This window comes from Pseudochaenichthys georgianus, chromosome 3, assembly GCF_902827115.2.
Source record: "Pseudochaenichthys georgianus chromosome 3, fPseGeo1.2, whole genome shotgun sequence".
Lineage (NCBI taxonomy): Eukaryota > Metazoa > Chordata > Actinopteri > Perciformes > Channichthyidae > Pseudochaenichthys > Pseudochaenichthys georgianus.
The window spans coordinates 38110099-38134107 of record NC_047505.1 but is presented as its reverse complement, the minus strand read 5'-3'; the positions used below and the strand labels follow the sequence as shown (position 1 = coordinate 38134107).

Genomic DNA, 24009 nt, shown 5'->3' with positions numbered 1-24009 from the left:
GTGGGGTGGTTTGTAAACTACCTCTCTGAAAGGTCCCAATGTGTTCACTTTGATGGGCTGTCTTCTGAGTGGTTGAACATTGCAAATGGTGTTCCCCAAGGTTCTGTTTTAGGTCCACTTTTATTCTCCATCTACATCAACAGTTTAGGTGAAAATGTGGATGAAGCTACTTTATATTTTTATGCGGACGATACCGTGATGTACTGTGCAGGTCCCTCCATTCAGGAGGCTGGTGTTAAATTACAGGCTGTTTTTAACACTATTCAGACTCAGCTCTCTGAATTAAAGCTTCTTTTAAATGTTGAGAAAACTAAGGTAATGCTCTTTTCTAAAGCTAAAAAGACACCAGAGCCTGTTTTAGATATTGTAACTACGCAAGGAATAAAACTTGAAGTGGTTACCTGTTACAAATACCTTGGTATCTGGCTTGATGATTGTCTCACTTTTAAACTTCATGTCAATAACCTGCTTAAAAAGCTGAGGGTTAGGCTAGGGTTCTTCTACAGGAACATGTCATGTTTCTCGCTTGAGGCCAGGAAAAGGCTGTGACCTTTTTACCTGTGCTGGACTATGGTGATTTGATGTATATGAATGCACCTGCCAATTGCCTGGTCAAGTTAGATGCTGCGTATCACAGTGCGCTAAGATTTGTGACAAACTGTAAAGCATTAACCCATCACTGTACCCTGTATGCAAGGGCTGGTTTGCTTTCTAACTGTACGGAGGCTCAGTCACTGGTACATTTTTATATACAAAGCCATGTTAGGGAAACTTCCATCTTATATCTGCTCCCTGATCTCACGGGAAATTGTAAGTGGCTACTGCCTGAGATCGAATGCTGTGGTTTTATTAAATGTGCCAACTGCTAGGACTGTCTTAGAGAAGATAGCTTTTAGATGCGCAGCTCCTCTGTCTTGGAATAGTCTGCAAATTAAATGGAAACTGAACAATCTGGTGCCACTAAATGTTTTTAAAGCTCGGTTGGATGCTAGTCAATCGGAAGCTATTGGTACCTGTTTATGTGGATAATTTTGTAAATGATGCTGTATGATGTCCTTTTGTTGTTCTATTTATGTTTTTATGTTTCATGTGGAACTACTTGAGCAGGTCTCCCTTGAAAAAGAGATCAATGATCTCAATGGGATTTATCTGTATAAATAAAGGTTTGAAATTAAATGAAATTTTTTGAATTATTAAGCATTAAAGCACGACATCCACATTTCGAAAACTTTAAAATTGGAAAAGAGATTTCAATCTGTTTAATAAACATTTAACACATTCTTAAGTTGATTGGATGTCAGTGTCAGATTGCTTTTAGAGGTTAGGAATAAGTTATCATTTAAAGTAGTCGACAAGTAGCACACAAAAACACAAAGTGTCAAGGCCGTAACATTAGGAAATTAAATTAAAGCGCTTTGAGCACTGGAAAAGCGCTATAATAAATGCAAGGAATTATTATTATTATTATTAAGTCAACACATTACATTTGGAGAGCTGTTTTTTTGTTGAGTCCCTGGAAACATATCACCATGATTTCAACTAACCAAATCAAAACAAATGTACTAAACTTCAAGAGTTAGGGGTTATTCACACATAAATTACAAGAGGATTTTCTTTCCTTTTGATACCAAATGCTTGTTGTGAAAACTGCATAAATGTGTTTTGAGCCTTTAGAGTGCCAACTGCTCTGAGCCTTGGCAGCGCAGACCTTTATTACGGGAACACAACATGTAATCTTTTCTAAATCAACGTTCACGCCTACTAGCCTCATATCAAAGCCGCAATTCTATAAAAAATACTTTGTTCTTACAGTCAAATAGGAAGGTGCTGGAAGTCAACATTTTGAAAGGGAAGAAAAGAAAAGTGAGAAAATAAATAACTAAGCAAGGCATGAAAGAAATGTTATACAAAAGGGACAAACCTGCATAGATAAGCTTGAGAGGGGGACTAAAAGAGGATGAGGGAATAAGTATTTAGTTCATTTGAAGGCTGAAGTAATTCAGGAAGGGGTCTACATACCTACGTTTTCAATATTTAGACAGGACATAATGCCCCCCAGCTACTGAGCGAGTATCATCTCTAGATTTTAGTGTACAGTAACTGCTCTTCTGGTCAAAGAAGAAGTGAAGGACAGTGTGGAGGGGTTTTATTGGAGTCATGCGCACGTCCTTGTCTCAAGTGGTACCAAAAAGAGCAACCACAGAAATTGGTTATTGATCCCAAATTGAGGTTTTGGGAAAATATCCCTCGAGTATATCCTACGATAAATAAAAATGGAACCAGATATAATAAACACCTATAGAAAATAAGCAAGATCTACCTACAATGACAAATCAAGTAACCTGAACATATCCCACGTTTTTATTGAATCTTGCATTCTAAAAATATACACCACATTACTTTGGGTCTTAATAGGATTTTGCAGATAATAGAGGAACACAAAGGGATCCATGGTTAACTGGCAGATGGCTCTGACGTATTTGTGCTGCTTGTTCGTGGAAAAGACATTAGTTGTCACCTTCCTGTCTCTTGTACGTAGCAAACCAAAGGGAAAGGTAACTACACATGCACAGTAGAACTATGACTTTAATTTTATAGTAACTAAAATAGAAAGCATCACATAAAAGTGATTTAATATTAATTTAAGTTACCTTTGGTTCCAGTTTATCAAGTAAGGGGATTGGTTTGTTTTTGTCTCAAACTAATCAGTGTAAATTATATATATTTGGGCTTTGAGCTGTTGACTGAAAAATACAAGCCATTATAAGACGCTATATTGGGGTCAAGGAAATTGTGACAGATAATTTCACTTTTTGCGACAGAAAACAATTAAAAACAATATTTAGTAATGTATTGATGCATTTACAGTTTAACTTCTAAATTGTGAGTATTTGCTGCTTTTGTAACTGGTTTTTAGGACTGTTGATCAGTTTCTTAGCTGCTATAATGTCAAACCTGTTTATAGAAAAAGAATTGCCTGGTTATTTGCTTATCATAATAAAAGTTCCAGCCTATTTCACAAGTTATACATCACATTTAAGTGTCCACTTTCTACAGCTTACCTGGCTCCAAGTATATCTTTTTTGGCCAGCCCAATTCCAGCAACTACTTTCACTTTTAGGACTCTGGATTCTCCCTGAAATAACAAAAACAAAAAACACTGATGAGTTTATGAATATTATAATGACATAAAGACAGAGATGGACACAGAGTACAGTCACACAACATTCACAAAACAAACATAAAGACACTCAAATAGGGTAGTTAAGAAAAATGTACATGTTTTAACTATTATGTTATATGTATAACTCTATTGATACAATATAGTGTTCTCAAAGCTGGTAAAGGTGCAGCTAGTTTTAATGACTATGTATGCTGCAGGTTAGCTTGTGAATTGTACTCCGGGTGGAAGTAAAATCTTACTTAAGTGTCTCTGAATTGTAAAGGAGAAGAAGTATATAGTATCAAATAATTCCCTCAGAATTGTACTTAGTTACTTTACACTACTGAATACAATGAATGGCAAGGTACAGGATGATAAAATAAATGGTAGTAAACAAAATGAGATGAATGTGATTCACTATCACGTGAAGCATTCACATTCCCAGAACAATCAAGGTTTACGGGATGACGTAACATCCTGATAAGACATTTCTCATTTACCAACACAATAACATCGTTTTACAGTACACTTGGTGAATCATCTTGAGATTTCGCAATCATAACACTGAACAAAAACAAAAATTGGTGAAAGTTGTGCGAATATGTTTGTTTTATCGAAATAATTTAGTGTTTGTCAGTTGTGTGCGTGTGGAGGGAATGGAGAGGCGTTAACAGCCCGAGAGCCTGTTGTGTTTTCTGGCAGAAAAAGTGTACAGCGAGGGCGCTCTTATTTGATAGCATTAGCTGAGAACTCAATCTGATGAATAACATCAACAAGTAATACAGGTTTCCTACCAAAACACTCCTAACATCGCAAGTTAACCAGTGGACGTAGGTACGTTAACGTCAGTTAGCTCGCTAATTAATCCCCACCAGTGTTTAGTTAGTTAGCTCCTTGTTAGCCTCAACTAGTTAGCCAGCTGACTGACGATGTGGTCACATGAACAGGCTCTTTATTAAAGGCTGGTAAATGTAGTTTACCTCATCTATGTGAAGTCCTCGCATCTGTGGAGAAAGTGCAGCCATACTATCCTCGCCCTTCTTCCTCCAAGGGAGCGACAACAACAAAAAGAGGAACCCAGAAAAAGACAGTTGTTCGGTAACGTTAGACTCCCGTGGTGTTTAGCTCGCCTCTGTTATGCCCTCTGTGTGTTTACGCTGGTAGATACCGTGAACCTGACCAAGTAGCAATCTGTGACACCGTCGTCACTCACTGTATCCATCCTCCTCCTTTTCCTCATGTGTTTCCTCCTTCCTCCTCTTGTTCCCTTCTTCCTGTCACTACCGTCTGAGAAAACCCAGAAAGGACACTGAACGCAACATCAGTCTTTCCTTGAATATATTTTCGACACTCGTGGTGCAAGATGGGAGTGTGCAGATCGTACTTAATGTACTACATTAAACTAGAAACACCATAGTCTAAGAAACAGTAAATTACAAGTCAAAATACAAAATGTTATTTGAATAAAACCACAGCATGTCTATAATCAAAGTGTAACATACAGTGGTGTAATGTATTTAAGTACATTTACTAAAGTATTGTACTTTAGTATGATTTTGGGTTACTTGTTGTACTTTACTTGAGTATTTCTATTTTATGCTACTTTATATTTCTACTCAACTGCATTTTACAAGGAAATATTGTACTTTTACTCCACTACATTTATCTGACAAAATGAGTTATTAGTTACTTTACAGATTCAGATGATTAAGATTGTTAATAAAAATATATAAATAAACTATGGTATACAAGTATAGGTTGAGATATTCAGCGGTAGTATAACGTTATTTAAATTAGCTCCACGTTTTCAAGCTTGTGACTTAATATATAGGATTCTGAATTGAGCTACAACGCTCAATAAGTACTTTTACTTAATGTCCTTCAAGTATATTTTTGTACTTTTACTATTATATATATATATATATACTATAATATTTTAATGCATGACTTTAAATGAAGTATTTTTACACTATAGTTCTACTTTTTCTACGCCTGATGGCAGAGAATGGGTGGGGTCATTGTAGATACACTGAACAAAAATATAAATGCAACACTTTTGTTTTTGCTCCCATTTTTCATGAGATGAACTCAAAGATCTATAACATTTTCTATATACACAAAATAACCATTTCTCTCAAATATTGTTCAGAAATCTGAAATTGAATTCAGATTTGAAATTCTGTGATAGTGAGCACTTCTCCTTTGCCGAGATAATCCATCCCACCTCACAGGTGTGGCATATCAAGATGCTGATTAGACAGCATGATTATTGCACAGGTGTGCCTTAGGCTTGATATGCTACACCTGTGAGGTGGGATGGATTATCTCGGCAAAGGAGAAGTGCTCACTATCACAGATTTGTTCAGATTTGTGAACAATATTTGAGAGAAATGGTTATTTTGTGTATATAGAAAATGTTTTAGATCTTTGAGTTCATCTCATGAAAAATGGGAGCAAAAACAAAAGTGTTGCATTTATATTTTTGTTCAGTGTAGATTGCAATTTTTGGGATTGATAGAATGTTCTTTATTAGTTTCATTATTCATTTACATTATTCTATTTTTATCAAATGCTTGTAAGTGTATATATTGTGTATTATTATAATATAACTATATACAGTATGTAGCTAGATTCAAGAAACTAGCAGATAATACTTTCAAACCATGTCTGCTTAGGGTTTGTATCACAGTGAAGATCCTGCAATTGGACGCAATAGAGCGGCTTACTCCCAAATACAAAATACAACTTTTCTAGTTTCTGAAAGGGGATTTCCTACGGCAACTGAATGTACTGAAATGCAACTGAAAGCACTGATTGCATGGAAGTTCAAACCTCAGAGTAAAAACAAGTCTCAATAATGATCATGTAGCAACTACTGGAACCGATTGTGTACAGCCATAGTTTAGGCGTGTATACAAGAGCTCTGGAGAAACATAAACCGTACATGGTCACAAAAAGACAGAGATGTCATCAATCAAACCGTTTTTCTCGGACGAAGCATGGAGCTGGTGTTCAGTACTGTCTGTTGCACAAACAACAAAGCAGTTAAAGTGACTTTAAGTGCCCCAAAGCTACAGGCTAGTTCTGGTTTGCAGCACAAGTTTATATGTTGTAACAGCACCTCACACAGCAAAACTAACAACACATTTCAATTAGACATCTTCAGTTTATAAAACTCGTCTTGCTCAAACTTGACCAGCTATCAAAGGTAGGTGCTGATGATATTATAATGGCATTCATTCATATAATTCTTAAAGTTTATATTATACTTTAAAGGAATTGTATTAGTGTCTTTACATTGTTTTTTTAATTTAAGTATGGATCTGAGTATCGTTATTGCCTTATCTCTGTCAGAGCACTGCTTTCACACCATCAAACTTGACAACACTCCTGATGGTGCAGTCACAAAAATGTAGCACCCATATTAACTCAAAGAGTGAAGTAAAAACCTTCCGAAGGACGAAATCTAGAGCTTTCATTTTTACTGTATGGTTTTGGAGCGCTCCCTTACATTTTTTTAAGAGAATATATCCTAAATCAAAATGTAGACATTCTAAACCTTTATTTAGCTATTAGTGTTATTTCGTTTTTGAAAACAAAACGAAATGGGCCCAATTTAATGGTTTTATTTCAAGATTCCCCCTTGTTCTGATGTTTTTTCTCAGTAATAATAGCGTGCGCTTTGTCCTCTATGACCCTCTTCACCCCCCATGGTGTGTGTGGGTGTGTGATGTATGGCATGTGTGTGTGTGTGCAATGGCATAAAGGTTAATGATGGCTGGTCTCTTTCTCTGAACCAAAAGGACAATACGGAATACGGAAGTGATTCAGTCTTCTTTACTGCAGTAGTAACACCTCAAGTCAATAAGGAAATTACTATAAATACAATTTGCCTCCTTTTTTGTAAAGGTGTTTTGTAAAGTCTCATATCCAAAAATGCCTTCTTCTTACTAAAGTAACCTTTGGTGTGACATTTCAAAAGTAAGAAGCATATAATTACTATACAGGCAGCTCCTAGTCTCCTGCAGATCCTTGTTTTTCTGTAAATATTAAAGAAACACTGACTCGGGTTACCTATGTACATAAAAATGTTTATTAGTTTTAAGAAAGTCTTTAAAAACCAGTATTAACAAGCACTTCCCCTTATAAAAGCACTAGCTAAAATGCAAAACATAACAGCAGAGGGCAGTACTACAGCTCTGAACAATGAGAGGAAGGGTAAATTCTTCTTAAACACAAACATCAGTGCTAAACAAGTAAATGCTTTGTTTGCTTTCACAGACACAGTAAGAGAAACTATAGCATAAATAAACAAAAAGGTTTGTCTAATTTGCTCAATATTAAATTATAATCAAATTGAGATTATATATTACAATAATATAATTCTCTTTTACAGATATTTAAAAGGTTTTATATACTGTATGCATAAAGAATTCAATGTACCGCGTTTGAACTATATCATGACATTAATATTTAACCATATAAGTATGGGTAGTTATATTTACACATTTTAAAACGTGTGTGCAAATAATAATTTCCTGCAAAATCTAGTCCTGAAAGGTTTTGAATATCAAGTTTTTTTCTCATTTTTTTTACCACATTAGAGAAATCATCTGTTAAAACTGGTTAAAACGAAGTACCATATATGTACCATATATGATACGTGGTAATATGCTATGATAACAGTGCAAGTCAGATTATCATGAATTCACAAGATGATATGGTTTGCAAGGTTACATCTTCTGTACAAAAACACACTCTAAATGAAATATTAAAAACAAAAACAAAATCACACCCTCAATCTGTACAACAAATAAAGTTAGTGTGACCAACAATACAAACACACCCTAACACAAACTGAATAAATAACAGTGATTTTTGCCTCCATAAAAACATATTAAACCTGTTGCGTTAACAAAAGCATCAGCAATAGTAAACAAAGAAATCTTTAACATTGTCCTGATGTACTAATTATATAAAGAAATGTATTCCAGTGCTGCAAATGTCACAAATGTTTCACTTATTTTCCATATTATTATTCACATTACAGAATATATTTCTCATGGCTGTTATCGAACACAACCCAGTGAGTCACCCAAGATTTAAGTGCATGTTATTACGGTTTAAATTTTAAGGTTAGTCTTTGGTATGGACATAAGGCTCAGAAACTCTCTTCTTCACACACAGCTCATCACCAGTGTAAATCACGACTTTCACACTCAGTCAGTTTTTAGCTGTTTTGACGTTTTGTTTGAAATCCTCAGGCCATGTGGTGAAACATGTTACTCCCCCAAACCAAACACAGTGCATTGATGTAAAGAAATACGTTTTACAGATTGTCAGAGCAGAGTGATGAGTGCTACGTTAGAAAGTACATTTCTGTAAGTTCTTTAGAGTTCAATTCTGTGAAATCTTATCTATCTACTGTCCATTTTAATATTTGCAGACAAAATCTTAAACTTCTACCCCAAAAGAGTACACAAGGCAAATAACGCATCTTTTGATTAACACAAGAATCTTATTTTAAAAGTGCTGTTTAATTTTTAGGTAAAAGGTTTCCTTTTTGAAATTCTTTCCCTTTGTATGTATACGTGGTTAGGAATCTAGATCTGATCTTTCACTGGTTCCTTAGTAAATGTTCTGATTTTACTTTTATAAAACAATTTCTTTCTTTTTTCAAACTTTTGAAATACAAAACAAAGTGCAAAAGAGATCTTACAAGCTTTCCAAGCTTGAAATTAAATTAAGGTTTGATTCTGGTGATAACTATGGGGAGGTTGACTTAGCTTTTTAAATCAATTGATTCATTCTGAGAGGCACAACGTCGTGGATGATAGTCATCCACAGGGATATGAAAACCAGATTAAATTAAAGTTAACACATTTCTCTCTTCTTTTTATGGTTCTGAAACTACCAAAGTAATAATACATACTCTTCATGTAATCCATCAAAGTAAATAATTAGCGATATGATCATATAAATAACTTAAACATTCAGAATGCCAAATCTAGCAGATCATTAGAATAAAGGGATAATTTTGGTTAAAAATGTGTTTCTATAAACCGAGTGTTCACTTAATGTTAGTATATTTTGCAGCTAAGGAAACATTTAATTGAACCATATGACACCTAAAGCTCCTGCATAGATTATGTTTTTTTGGCAAATCAAAATTGCACACAAATGTTTCAATGAGGACATATTTGTTCAGCATTATATTTAAATATTTTGTACGTTATGCTTTAGTAACGTAGTGCATGGAGTCTTAAAATATTTATAAACAATTATTTAAATAAATATTTTTTGTAAATAATAACAATAATGGTCGTACAACCACATTTCTTTAGATCAAGAAATTAATTCCTGTTTTTTTCATTAGCTTTTCAGTAAAATGCAACATATAAAAAAAAAACCTTTCTTGCTCAATAACCTTTGTTTGTTTGTTGGAAATGCTCTTAAATAAACAAGGTGAGGCGTTGTCCTCTGAATAAAGGGAAATGACCAGCATTTTTCAGAGTGTTGCAGCATCATAGCAGTTCAGCCTGGCACTTGGACTGGACATACCTTGATTGGGTCCAGTGTTGCATTATAAAGTGTAAATGCCTGAAAATAAAATAAAAAATTAACGACCATGGGTTGACATGTTCAACATGACGTAAAAAAAAACCTCAACCCATCAACCCTACAGTTGGTTGATCTTTGCTTTCAAGCCAGTCGAGTCCATTCGAATGTGCCGTGTCGCTGGTAATTTGCTGAAACAGCGCATCATTCACCAGCTCCTCCTCTGCAGCGGCATTTTGATATTGCCCTTGCTGCTGGTTGGGGTCAAACAGAAGCTCTGTGTCCAATGCGTTGAGGTCGTTGATGCTGCTGGAGAGCTCTGAGGTCATTCTGATCTCACAAGGGAAATCTGCCCCGCCTGTAGTCAGCTCAGACCCCTGGTCCATGAGCTGAGTGCCGGCAGTGAGGCCGTTGTCAGTCAGGAAGTTTTTCATAGTGCTGCTGAAATCCAACTGATGCTGAAGTTCTTCTTGATGCTGCTGTGAGGTTAGCAGCATAGACTGGGCCTGTTGTCGATGCTGCTCTCCAATAGTTGATTGTACTCGGTGATCACCTGCTAAGATTGTCATTTGTTCGTTAATAGCATTTTCCATTAAGTAATTAGGCCTCTGCATCTTGCATGTGCTGGTGGGGTCAGAGTTCATCAGGCTGAGGTGGTTGTCACTGCAGGAGAGGTCGGGGTCAGACTCCAGGATCTGGGTGAGGTTCATGCGTGCAGTGTAGCTGGAGGGTAAGTTATTGATTCCCAGACCCCGGACATTGTTGTCATGGTCCCCCTCCAGTTTGCTCAGAAGAACATTGGTGATGTTATTGCTGTTGCACTGTTGTCCTGACGTTGTCTGGACCTCAGTTTGCATCATGACGTTGAGCGGCACAGAATGGCTCCTCTGAGCCATGCTGCTCAACCCGAGATTTGTATGGCTGTTTGCAAATATGTTTAACATCTCAGGCGTCACAGGGGAGTTAAAGGGAGACACAACTGAACGAGGCATATGGGAAAGGTTTCCCGTGTTTCCGGTCAAGTTCCTCTGATGAACAGCGGGGCTTACACTGCGACATCGAAAAGTTGTAGCTGGTGAGTTGGTGGCTTTGTTATCCAGAGGGGCAGGCACAGCAAAGCCCTCCTGCTTGGCCATGTTAGCTGCTTGCTGCTGCTGAACAGGCGAGATGGGAGTCAAGCGCCCAAAATGGCCGTCGTGGTGCCGCGCATGAGGGACGGCGAAGGCGTGAGGCTTTTGAAATTGGTCACCTATCAGGCCTTGATAGCCGGGGAGGATTCCCATTCCACTGTTTACCTTGTTTAAGCTGCTGCTGTTGTAGCTGTTGTTCATCCACTCCAGCCTGGTTTTGTCTGGGTGGGTCGCCATCGGCCTCTGCATGGGCTTGACCGGGCTGCTGGAGACGGTGTTGCCGTCATGGAAACCAGGGATGCTGGAGTTGATGGGTGTAAAGGCAAACGGGTTCCTGCACTCCACGGGACTGGGAGGCACGGTGCTGCTGCAGTTGGAGTGTGGCGTACCCACTGGGGTGTGACGACTGCTTCCCAGAGCGCTATCCACCGGGGTGGTGGAGGCGATGCGGGAGAAGGGGCTCTCTACGGTGAAGCGTTGGGGTCCTCCCAGCATCTCTGATGTTGGTGTTGGTGTGGGAGTAGGAGTGGGTGTCGGAGTCTGCATTGGGTTGCTGTGGCTGTTTGCAGCATGATAGAAAGAAGTCATGGTCTGATTGGTGGACATCATGTTGTCCGGCATGGCTGCCTGTTGGCCTTGTGGTGTGACGCAGCCTCCAAACTCCTGCATGTTGTTAAGCTTCATCTGCTCCTCCATCTGCACCAGCTCCTCCACAATGCTGTCCTGGGTCACATCATCATCAAAGTGAAAGTAGTCCATATCTGTCTGCATAGGGAGCTGGCTTGATATCGTGGCTTGATTCAAAAAGTCTAATGGTTCAGAGTTAGACTGGGTGTAGATATTGGGTTGACAGCTTAAACTCCTAACATCACTCACTCCTGTAAGTGTTTGGAAGCCGGTGTTATTAGGTATGGCATGCACGTTAGGCGTTGTGTGCCCCTGCTGTTGCTGCATTAATGAGTGACTGTCTGAGATGCTATTTTCCATAACAGTGTGAGTGTTTTTCCTCTGCATTGAGCTCTGTGATCTGGCAACAGAGTAGAATCCACTCGATCTGAAAGAGGAAGTGCAGAGTGAGTGGGCTTGAGGGGAGATCATTTTCATCTCTACCTCCCTGGTCACTGGTGCACTTTCAGGTCTAGTTGGAGCTCCTGGGCGCAGGATGTTACCGACCGTGTTTCTAGTCACATATCCTAAACCAGCAGCGCCCCCTGGCTCTGGCTGCTGGGGCATAAAAGCCCTTTTGATTGGAGAAAAATCTGGACTGAAGCATGAACGTTTCCTGAGGTTCTTAGTAGACAGGAAACCTTCCTTTGCTGCTGTCACTCCGCCGTTTTCTCCAAAAGAAGTTGGTGTGCTGGTGTTCAGTAAAGGAACAGCGCTGGTATTCTGAGTGGAAGGTGTTAAGTGCAAGTTGCTTGTATTATCAGCACCATTATTGCTGCTTTGGACTGCAGTGTTAATGCCCGAGGAGGACCTCCCGTGGCAGTTAGAGATAGAGGTGCTCTCCAGGAAGCCTTTAGACTGAGGTATGGGCACACTGGCAGCCCTCTGTAAAGCCCCTACAGCTCTGTTTACCATGGCTTCATGAGAAAAATTCAAAGAGCCAGGATTTTGCATTTGGCTGTTTTTATGTATAGCTTCAACTTCCATTTCAACATCGATGGTTTGAGTGTTAGTAGTCTGCCCTGGTCTGGCCACCGGGGCCAGGATGGGGACTGCAGAGACGCTCCTCATACTCCGATTGAAGCTGACGTCTTCTGCAGAACTACTTACGCTTGTAGAGGCCGGCCGCAGAGTGGCATTTGTAAAGGAAGTGGTGGTATTGCTGCTGTTGGTTGCCAGCGATATGGCTGTCAAGTTGACCAAACTGACCGGGCTGACATGACATGTGGTCATCATGGTCTTCACAGGGCTGTTGCTGATGATCATGGTGGAGGGCGAGCGCAAAGTGATGGCAGTCGTGGCCACCGGTTTGGGCAGGATTTGCGCATATCGCTGCCGGGCAGTGCGTTCTCCCACGGGACTGGCTAGAATATTTTTGGGACTATGCCTCACTGCCTGAACTTGCTGGGTCACCATTTGGAAGTTAATAGGCATCATTTTGTTCTCCACTGTTCCCAGTGGACTGGGACACATCAGCTGCCTGCTTCTCTGTACCTGCAGAGAGGGAGGGAGGGTCGGTCAGAAAGGGGTACTGAATCTGTACTGATAGATCTCAAATATCACTATTTAGACAGAAGGTTGGCACACACACAGGATACATTTTGGAGTTCATATTTTACACAAGTAAAAACTATATAGGTAGTGCTCTTAACATAATTAGATTTAGAATAATTAAGAAAGGTGTCCTTTTGAACACAATGCATCCTGCAACACTGCACTCATTTACTATTGAATTATTTGTTTCAAGGTGATGTTAATTATTCTTAAAAGTGGTAACTTTAGACACAAATATGGTTTTACAGCATTCATGATGTGTGTATATACTGTATATATTTATATAATTTACCATTACATTCTAAATTCAAGTGAATCTAGACATATCTCTTCTCTAAGGTCAGATGAATGCCATACATAGAACAAAATAAGACATTGTGATCTCCATAGAGTGCTGCTCTCACCGTGAGGGGGCTCTGCACTGCAGCGACCATGATGCCGATGGTGGGCTGAGGTGACGGAGGGGTGGGGCTGGCACAAGGCACACTCTCTGCCCTCTTGGTTTGTCCCTCTCCAGGAAAAGGAGAGTGCAGCTTCTGCTCTTGTTGTTTCCTCTGGATCTTTCTCTGGAGCTGCTGCTTTGCATCGACAGGCGGCGAGGACAGAGTTATCACATGAGGCTGGAAGGAGAGAGCCTCAGAGGCCGGGACGAACGCTGACACCATCTGTGGAAGCTTTACCTCTGAAGGGAAGAGACAGGGGGTTAAGTACAGATAATGATTCTATTATCAGTAAAGTATTAGCCTCATCATTATATTATGTAAATATGTTAATGTCTGAGACAATAAGGCTTGATCATGGCACTCAATAAGACAACAAACTTACAAAAGTTTCACTCAGGTTTCATATATTGTTTTGTTTTTTACCAGCATAGCAAATTGCAATATTGATAATGACTCCATGTTGCACAGAACTGACTACCATGTAGATAATGTAATATATCATAGTTAATGTACATACAACAAACACAAATGTGATTATGTATAAAGTATGTGTATGAATAATGTTTTGTACTAGATCGTAGCCCTGTGGAAGTACCATTGGCATCAGCTAATGAAGATACAACTAAATAAACAACTATCCACATACATAGTGTGTAATGTATGTGTCAGTTTGACCAGATTGCTCCAATAAAGCTTGAGACACTTGAGAAACAGAGCTGTGTAAAATAACAAGCAGACTGGAATAAAAGAGCAGTAACAAGCAGCTGCCTCCAGATGCCACTCCTGACAGTTTTTACTCAGGTGGCACGAAGCCGACTCAGACTGACCTGTTGCTGTGCCGGTCATAATGGTGAGCGCTGCCAGGGACTTGTTGCTGATGTAATGGCTGTCGATCAGGAAGCGAGCCAAGTCTTCTACGACATCAAACTGGCGTTTCAGCACCTTTTGGGCCCACTCACACACCAGATCACAGGCGGCAAACCTCACGTCTTCCTTAATACCGCCCAGCTGGCCCGGTGAATCCAGGACATCACATTGGAGCTACACACAATAGATTTGTGTTCATTTCATATAGAGCTGGAACAGCATTTTTGGCAAGCTATTTTGATTCTTGATTAATCGTAATGCAAAAATGGCCAAAAATGCTGCTTTTAGCTTCACAATTATGTTTAATATCAAATATATTTGGGTTTTGGCTTGTCAAACAAGACATTTAAAGACATAACCTCGGACATGTCACACTGACACTGCAGAATAGGAAGGATAGTGACAAATATTAAGAGGAGAATATAGATTATTCTAAAAATATTAATAATGAAGATGTAAACATGCTTACCCCGTCCCCTGTTTTATGAAGATCCAGAGTGGGTAAAGATGGCATGTGAATAACCAGCCTCTTCCTCAGTCCACTATAGCAATATGTAAGCTGGTGTTAAGAACAAAAACATCTGATTCCACAAAACGTGCAATATACAGTTAGATATGGACAGTGGTTAATGTAGGAATTGTCTTCAGTACTATTGTTATGGAGAAAAAAATAAATTAGAACATTTGATATTGAAGATCAATTTTTGTTTTAAACAGTTGGACATTACACAGACATCTGAAAATTAGAATAAAGTAATTTGAACATGTAAGTGTACTTTACTGTAGAAAAGTATGTTGATTTATATTTCAATATGTGCATGTTGTGAAAAATATTGAATAAATGAATAACCCATACGATTTATGATTTATAATCTCGCATTACAAAAAGATTATTTAATTGACCTGAAATACTGAAGGTTATGAATATAAATCAAATGTTGCACTTTAACGTCAGAAGCAAAATATACTTTAAACAGATCCGAATTGCGTAATAAAAGGTCAAGGTCACAGTGACTCCCTGAGGGGCCCTGTATTATGCTACTGCTTCCGAGACAGAGGGGGACTTTATTTCATTTCACATCTATATTTAGAGAGCTTTATAAACTGCAACAGCAGATGGTCTGCGACCAGGGACAGAGGCCAGACTGTTACAATCCATTCCAGTGAAGGATATTTTGATTTTCCTCTCATGCCAAGTCGACGAGCCTTCATGTTCGGGAAGACATTTTTCATCATTTTCCCAAAGTCTGCCGCACTCAGTGGGTGGTAGTTCAGATTGTCACAGAAGCTCCTGAAAGACATAACAGACGGAATATTAAATTAAGAAAATATTTCTCTGAGTATTTGCCTTGAATTTAATTCATCTCAACATAGCAGATAATACTAAGGGCCCTTAATGTATGTAGTCCTGTGATTGTAAGGGGATTAAAGTGTTAACATTTCAAACAAAGTTTCCATATAATACAGATTTTTTACATTAATAACTGGCCAAAATGACTTTTATAATGATAATCAGAGAGTTTTCTGCCACAACAGAAAGCAGTTTTCAGCAAAAAAGCTCTAATAAAACTCACTGTACATTAGCTGCTCAGTAATAAAAAAGCAGACAGACACAGGGATGATGTAACTGTTGAACATACTGGAACATTTAGAAAATTAAAAGTCAGATCATTTTCTCAGGAACTGGTGGAGACTAAAAACAGAGCTTAGGGAGAGGCACTTTATGAGATGTCCGTAAACACATCTCTAAATCAATGATAATGTTTCTCTGTGTCTGCTTGGTGTGTTAGCGATTGATAAAGTCAATGCTGTGTTAACAACTTGTTTTTATCTGCCCCCAAAAATTCAAAATGATAAGTTATTGCAGGTTTAACTGTATAAAATATAAAGTTAAGTTTAAACAACTTTGAAACAGTAGAGTCGTAATAATGACTCACAGTTTGACACGTTCGTAAAATGAGTACCGAGCAAATTAAACTCTTGTATTGTGGTTGACCCGGCTTCATCCCACTGGTTATGTTTAGTTACATTCACCATACAGATCAGTGTATGTAACATAGTCCAATTAGTGCAGAGTTAACTGAAGTCCTGATAATCTTCAAATGGCTTCTTTGTGCTATTTAAACCAAAATGGTTTTTTCAACATGTGAATATCAACTATTACATGGTAATAAAACAAATACTTCTGTATCTTTTGTTTCATGTTTAAAGGGAAGCACATAGAGTCTCTTTGAAGCCTTTTCACCGCTCTATTCTAAAGGCGCCAATATTTCTGGAGGCCACTGTATTTCTGATCTCGTTGAGTTAAAAAGGCCGTTACATAACACTGCCCGAGAATTTCAAAGGCTGTCTCAGACTTTCCATTCTAATATTACCAACACATGCTGCTCTCTGTGATTCCCATGCCTGCTGCGTCTATTTATACTGTCGCCTCGGCCGCCAGTCATTTAGAGGCGAAAGATTCTTCAACATTGAAAAGGTGAACACCAATGTTAAACATTAAATATCATATCATAAAAAGGTGATATATTCTATATGTTTATTGAGAAGCTGTATGACAGTACAATTAAGTTTCCTGTTTTCTGTTTGGACCTACTTGTATTCATCATAGACCTCCTGTTTGGGAAGAGAGGTCTCTGGGTATTCCTCTAAATGATGGCGGATCCAGTTAAACGCATGCATCTGCTGCGTGCGGCTGGATGACAGGGCGCTCTGCTCACTGAAAATAGACATAGATTATTCATTTGATGACAAATCACAGAACAAAAGCTACTTTTTGCCAAATTAACCTCAGTCCTAACTAAGTAAGATCATATCTAAAACTAATCTAAGCTTTGTGTGTTTGTGTGAGTCTAATCATTATTATTTTACCCACATGAGACAGTAATTAACAGAAATGTATGTGACTATGAATGATTAACTGCTTCTTGTCTTTTAAATACTTCAGCTGCTGTCCATTTTCCATAAATACTGCCAGAAAGCAGCTTTGTTCTTACCTTTTCTCGATGTTAGTGTTCGGACCAGAAGGCAACTTAAGGTAGAGGTAGAGTTTTTCAATGTCTGAGAACCTCTCCACATCTTGCTGTAGAAATACAAAGGGGACAAAAAATAGTTTCAATGCATGACCTTCCTTTTAATTGGTACAAAGTACTGTCCCTTCATTGATTAAAAAATGTATGGACACTTGCTTTACAACCCTCAAGCAAAGCATTTAAACCTGACCCAAAGAAAACACACTGATCTGGAAGACAGAAAACATGGCAGGAAATTCCATGAAAAGGGGATTGATGTGCTACTTAATACGTGAACAATAAAGGAAACAATGATAGGGCTGAGTTTGATAAAAAATGTAACCTTTGTCATCAGATGTTTGGTGTAAGACAAACACTGCACATCATAAACATCCCATCCCCACACTGAAGCAGCAGGGCAAGGAGTGAGAAGCACGAACACACTTTCACTCGGACTTTAAACCCCGCAGTGTAGAGTTACGAATCAGAGATATGTTGCGTTAATTTCACTGAGACACACTAGTACGTGCACACACAGTCTGCATGGCTGCAGACACACAGACAGACAAGCTTCAGCTCTTCAGGGAGCTTGTAAGGTGAACATGAATCCTCGGCTGATAGTAAATGCACACAGACACACATCCACACACTGCCAGCACTCATTCACACTTTCAATTGGCTCCTCTGTCTTTTCTGATTAACTCCTTAACACCTCTTCGCACTAGCGCTGCAAGAATGAGCCCTAAAACCTGGAAATTAGTTAGCAGTTCTGCAATTCCAGTTCCATCACCTCGAAGGTTTTTTTTTTTTATTAGATGTCTGATACAAGGTCTGATATGTATATGATATATAGGTATTGTAAAGCTATTACTTGTTGTGACGATGGTATAGTCTCTTAAAATACTAACTTTAGCTTTTTACTTTAGGTGCTTTCATTTATGCCATAAAAGTGGCGTTCATCTGTGAACATCATCTTGCTAAAGAAAATGTGTAAGTCTGGAAAATGTTTGTCTGCCACAGAGCTTATTTCCTCACTTCCTGCTGCAAGTCTATATGTTACCGTGTCATCAGCTCTGCACAGTAAACACCTTTACACTTTCCTTTAACTCCTTTTAACAAAGATGTTACCAGAATTCAGTGTACATTTTAGGAGTTGCTAGTTCATTTGAGAAGTGTTTTTTTTATTATTTTGTGCAGCTTTGTATACCATTAGGTGGTAAATTCCTGACAAAAGATGCTGGGTTATTTCATCACAAGATCAGGACAGCAGGATGATGTCAGACAACACAGGGTTGCATTAGGTTTAAAGAGATTTGTGTCTTTCTTTTTTTTAAGGGCATGACCGGAATGAGGGTAATTGAACCAGTGTGTATTAAAAACGTCATGACATCACACTTTATATAAAGTATACTACATAAGGACGACCAAAGCCCCGGCCAACCTCTGCTACTCCTCTTGGCTCCACAAACAGTTTTTGATACTGGGATATTCTGCTAAATTAAGTAGCATTAACAGCTGCACAATAATACTGCAATTCTGCTATTGGCAAACAATCATTTCTCTAATACTCCAACATATTGGCTGCATAGGCCCTTATGGAGCTCTAATAATTGTGTTCTCTTGTTGTTGCACCTCCCTTTGCTGCTGTAACAATGCAAATTCCCCGCTGTGAGACTTTAGGATTATCTTGTCTTATTTTTCATCTTAACATTGACTGTCCAACACTTATTTTCTTAGAAAAAATGATTATTATATTGTTGTTAAACAGCATAGTGCTCACACAGTAAATAAAGTGAAGTACGACATAGGCTAGTTCCTCGTTGTACTTTCACAATTTTGGCACTTGGCAAGTGTTTTCATTGTGAAATTCATGCTGTAAATATCTACAGACTAACATAAACATGTATTTTTCCACACAAACCCTGGGAGTCCTTGAACCGGATTATCACCAACAATCAGACATATTTTTGCCAAAAAAAGGTATTCATGGTCCTCAGAGGATTTCTAAAAAGCCTTTCCAAAATGTAACTGCTTGGACTCTTCCTTTTTTCTGCATGAATGCCACCTTCAAGTCAAAATAACATTTTAAGGTCCCGTATTTGTAATCATTTCTGTAAATTACTCAGCACAAGAAATGAACCCATCAGGAAACAATAGTGCTTAAGCTTTATATGCTGAAACCACAAAATAACAAACAATATTTTAAAGTTATGTGAAAGGTGTAATACAAAATGTCATTTGCAGATTTGTTCAAATATTTCACAGATACTCACCAGAATGTTTTCCACTTTTGATTGAACAGATTTGCTGTAAAAAAAGAGAGAAAATATAAATGAGTATGAAGCTGTTGTAACATGAGCGCTTGAGTCTAAAGTCTATTTATTTATAAAGCAGAGGAATGTTTGGTATGAGACGACCCTCCCCATAGCATCTCAGGTCATGTATCCCACCACCAGGAACACATGTTGTCAAATGTAAAAGAGACACAGCCACAGACATTGTCTCTGACAGAAGAACACAGGCATCCATTTCCAGTTACCCAGGAAACCTACTATATGTCTGTTTCATCCCATTTAATGTTGAAGTAATACATTGATAAAAATATGGACTTTCACCTTTTTAATTTATTCATATGTTTTAACAATAAGTTGAACTATATTTTAAGAAAAGCAAATGTTTTATTGTGATTCCTGATTTTATATCGATATACTCACAGCTATTGTGTATTCTACGATATAAGGAGGCCAGTCAATTCCATACTGTATATACACTGGTAGGGATGAACAATAAAAGGTCATTTATGAAGTCATTTTTGGTAAATAAACAGATATTAACGTGTCTTTTTGCTGTTTTCAGTATACTGCTTGAATCAAACATATTGTTGTTGAATTTGAAAATGAATGGGAATAATTATTTAATTTATGAAACAACAAAAAAAGCACCAATAAAACAAGAATGAAAGAAAAATACATTTTCCATCATGATGACGATAGAAAAGACAAGTTTCTGCAGCCCTACATGCAGTACCAGCCGGACAAAAGACGCAGAGCAAATGAACTTTGCAACCAGTATTTTGCACAATATACTAGTGTAAATGCAATGCCCCATACCTCGGAGCCCTTTTTAACGCAAAAAAAGTGTAGAAGACAGATTTAAACCAATGATACATTGCTCAGAGTCCGGCCAGATACACGACGATCACTTGTCCAGGTCTAAATCCTAATCTGCAGAAAGGTTGTTGTTGTTGTGCTTGCTGTGAGACATAAGACAGGTCACATTTAAAGACTCTTACTTGGCGACACCAGGCAGGGCAGAATCAGGAGTTGCTCTAAGCCACGACGACAACAGGTCATTTTAATTCACTGTTACTAGGGAGCCACGGATGTTCCCATGCTAAAAGGCCATCGTTGAGCTGTTTGTTGGGCCGATTTGGCACCTCAAGCATTAAATGGATAACAGAACTGATACAACAACACTGTGTAAAATATCCGGGTGTAACTCAGTCTCAGCCTCTGATTGGGCGGCTTGAATGAAAGCCAGCAGGAACAGTGGTGTGCACTAAAGACTATCACTCCAGGTGATGACAGAGCGAGGGTGTAGTTGCAAATAAACTCGCTGACCTCGACTAAGACAGTCACACTCTACCGTGAACCACTCAGCTGCTCAAGTAAACGTCAATATTTATGCTCTAATCCACTTAAAGGTTAAAGATTTAGGGAGAAGGACACATTTTCAATATCCCCTCATGTTAGCAGCAGAGTGAAGCGTTTCTGTGGAGGTTTCCCTGCAGACGCTTCACCTCTGAACTGTTGTGCTTTTGAGTAGTTCAGCCTCTTGACATTTAATCGCTGTTTGACATTTAAATGATAGTACTTGAGTTCATATACATTCAGAAATAAAAGGGTATTGTCGGTTAGAACACAGCCTGAAATAACAGCAACCACAGACAATACACTATCAAATACACTTTTTTTTCTAATATGTGGTAGCGTAACACTTGAACTTCTCTCTTATTTCACAGCAGACAGATACTCAATTTTAAAACATAGGCTTACATTCAGTGTTTTTTTTTTTTACATTCAGATGGATCCTCCTAATTTTAAATAGGTTACTTCATACTTCATGTTGACTTATAGTCATGTGATTCTGTGTGGTTTATTTATTTGTAAAGTTATTTGTACCCTTAAACCAGGCAATGACGTCTGAGTGTAGTGAACACTTTTAAATAAACTGGTATGAAAATGATTTGGATAACATCATGGCCATGTCTGGTATGTGTGAGATAAAAATGCCATTATATTTATGTTGCAAGGGTTAGGCACAGTTACAATGGTGTGAAACTGAGATATTACGAGTATTATGAGTCGGTTTACACACTGCTACAGGAGCTACATAACGGAGCTGTTGCTTTCTGTTGGTAGTGTTCTGATGATGGAAATAGAGGGAACTTGAATGTAAATAGCTGCTGCTGCGACAACGCCTTCAGCTCATCAGTAAATTAGAAAGAGATGAGGAAGTGAAGGAAAGGATGAACTAGTACCTTTACTGAAGGAAAGTAGCAACATGAGTCCTGAAATCAAAATGTTTCTTGAGTAAAATACACTGAACTATGCAGGCACAATGACCCTGTCAAATGTAAGGTATCAAGTTACAGCTGCAAGAATGCAATCAATTCGCAATTGTTAGAATGTTCAATTGGTTTCATCATTTTTTAAGAAAGTAATTTCTCAGTTTTCATAGATAAAATATCTAATTGGTTTACTTTGAAAATAATTGTCATCTATCAATTAATTGACAATGAAAATATTCATTAGTTGCAGCCCTAATATTACAATATTAACTTATTATTACAATATGAAACGGGTGCATTTAAGTGTAAGCAACATTTCAATGTTGAAATTGGATGGAAGCATTTACACTACATATTCTGTGGCTAGTTTATTGTGCAGCAATGTGTCATCACATTATATATCAGGGTTCCTACCCCTTTTTACTATTTCAAGATTTTCCAGAGCCCTACATCTGTTATATATTCCACCCTTGTTCATGTCAAGCCCTGACCCTAAAGAATAAAAAGTTATTGATCCCAAGAAGATCTGCTTTACTGTTAAGTTAGCAACATGTTCATGTTGAGTCAGTCAATGATGGTGGAATGTGTATTAGCATCTACTCTAGTACCATTGAGTAATTTAATGTCATACTTCAACTTCACTGCATTTTAGAATAAAGTGTAGTACTTATTACTCCTGAAGGCTAGATACTTTACAGATTAATATTTCTCATGCTTAACACACAATTGGTGATTAAAATATGAGAACCTGTTACTATTTAAACTATTTCCCAGTATAAAAAGTATAAATAACTCTAGAAATTATAATAATATAATCAAATGTAAGCTATAATTTAGGCTACAGTGGGTAACCCTAACCCAATACATTCATTTCATGTCTGTATACCGGACTTGTTATAAACTAGTAATATATTATTTTCACTCTATGGTACTGCTACTACTACTCAGGTAAACACAGTGGTGGAATGTAACTCAAGAAATGCACTTTACTAACTTTGTTTTAGTTGAATCTTACTGTATATTTTAATGTTCTTTTATAACTATTTAGATTGTGTGTCCTTTTATGAAAACGATGTTGTTAGTATCATTATTTGTACGTATTATAAGTGGTTCCACCTGTAACAGTATTAATGCATTAGTTATATAGTAAAACAACAATATATATATATATATATATATATATATATATATATATATATATATAACAATGTCATACTTACACGGGGACTTCTCAACGACAATGGCTTACTTTTTATGCTAGTTTGGCTAATAACACTGATGTTTACTCTGAGTAACCTTTTGCATGCAGCAGTACCACTAATTAACTAGGCTATTATAACACTGTGGAGTAATACCACTTCCACCTGCCTTTACGATCAAAAACTATAAAAGGAATCCCTTCCCTTTAAGCATGTAAGCATGTAAGCACAGTATGTATGAGTACAGCTCCTCACCAGATGGAGTTCTTGATCCGGAGCTGCAGCGCGCTGGCCTCGGCGCCCTGCAGCCCGGTGAGCAGGCCGGGCATGCTGCTTGCCCCGCGGTCCGGCGGCGGCTGCTGGTCCTCCTCGGCCATCACGTTGGGCCTCGGGGTGGGTGTGCACTGGGCTGGGCTGGACGGGAGGCGTGGGAGGGTGTTCTCGGGCTAGACAACATGGACTGGAGGTCGTTGCGATGCTAACGGGACAGCAGCGCGCCCTGTTGTTGTTGTTGCCACCCAGTCCTCCTCCGACATCGCTCGCTTCAAGTCCCAACACTTGGTGAATTAAAGACGCTGTGCAACAAAACTATGTGTCGCTGTCAGTCGCGACGTGATGCATGAATATAAATAAGTAAAGGCAGGTGTAAACAGACAGTACACGGACAGCTGCAAAATAAAAAAACTAGCTCGTCCCTCCGGTGAGCTGTGCCCCTCACGTTATGGGATTTCTCTGCATGTGCATGGTGAGTAGTAGCTGTTGGGACGACGCATGCGCACTAGACCCCCAGCATTAAAAAACAACATCTAAGCAGGAGACGTTACTGAGCACGTTACTATGCAATTTGG

At 38.4% G+C, this 24009-nt stretch overlaps 2 protein-coding genes across 2 annotated transcripts in view; both read right to left on the bottom strand.

Annotated features, from left to right (window-relative positions):
• The window catches only part of nedd4a (NEDD4 E3 ubiquitin protein ligase a), a 36800-nt gene extending 32321 nt beyond the window's left edge, over nucleotides 1-4479 (bottom strand). The window contains exons 1-2 of the mRNA XM_034112045.2: nucleotides 4144-4479; nucleotides 3063-3136 (exon numbers count right to left, since the gene is read on the bottom strand). Coding sequence (XP_033967936.1) covers nucleotides 3063-3136; nucleotides 4144-4188 — 119 coding nt within the window. The 5' untranslated portion in view covers nucleotides 4189-4479. The remainder of the gene's footprint in view (nucleotides 1-3062; nucleotides 3137-4143) is intronic.
• A 2754-nt stretch (nucleotides 4480-7233) lies between these two features.
• LOC117468048 (DNA-binding protein RFX7-like) lies at nucleotides 7234-23898 on the bottom strand. The gene is given in 10 exon segments (XM_034112006.1): nucleotides 7234-13011; nucleotides 13476-13753; nucleotides 14342-14555; nucleotides 14851-14935; nucleotides 15556-15672; nucleotides 16978-17100; nucleotides 17378-17463; nucleotides 19666-19699; nucleotides 23417-23562; nucleotides 23565-23898. Coding segments are annotated over 10 exon segments (4320 nt in total). The 5' UTR covers nucleotides 23619-23898; the 3' UTR covers nucleotides 7234-9828.
• Nucleotides 23899-24009: the final 111 nt, after the last annotated feature.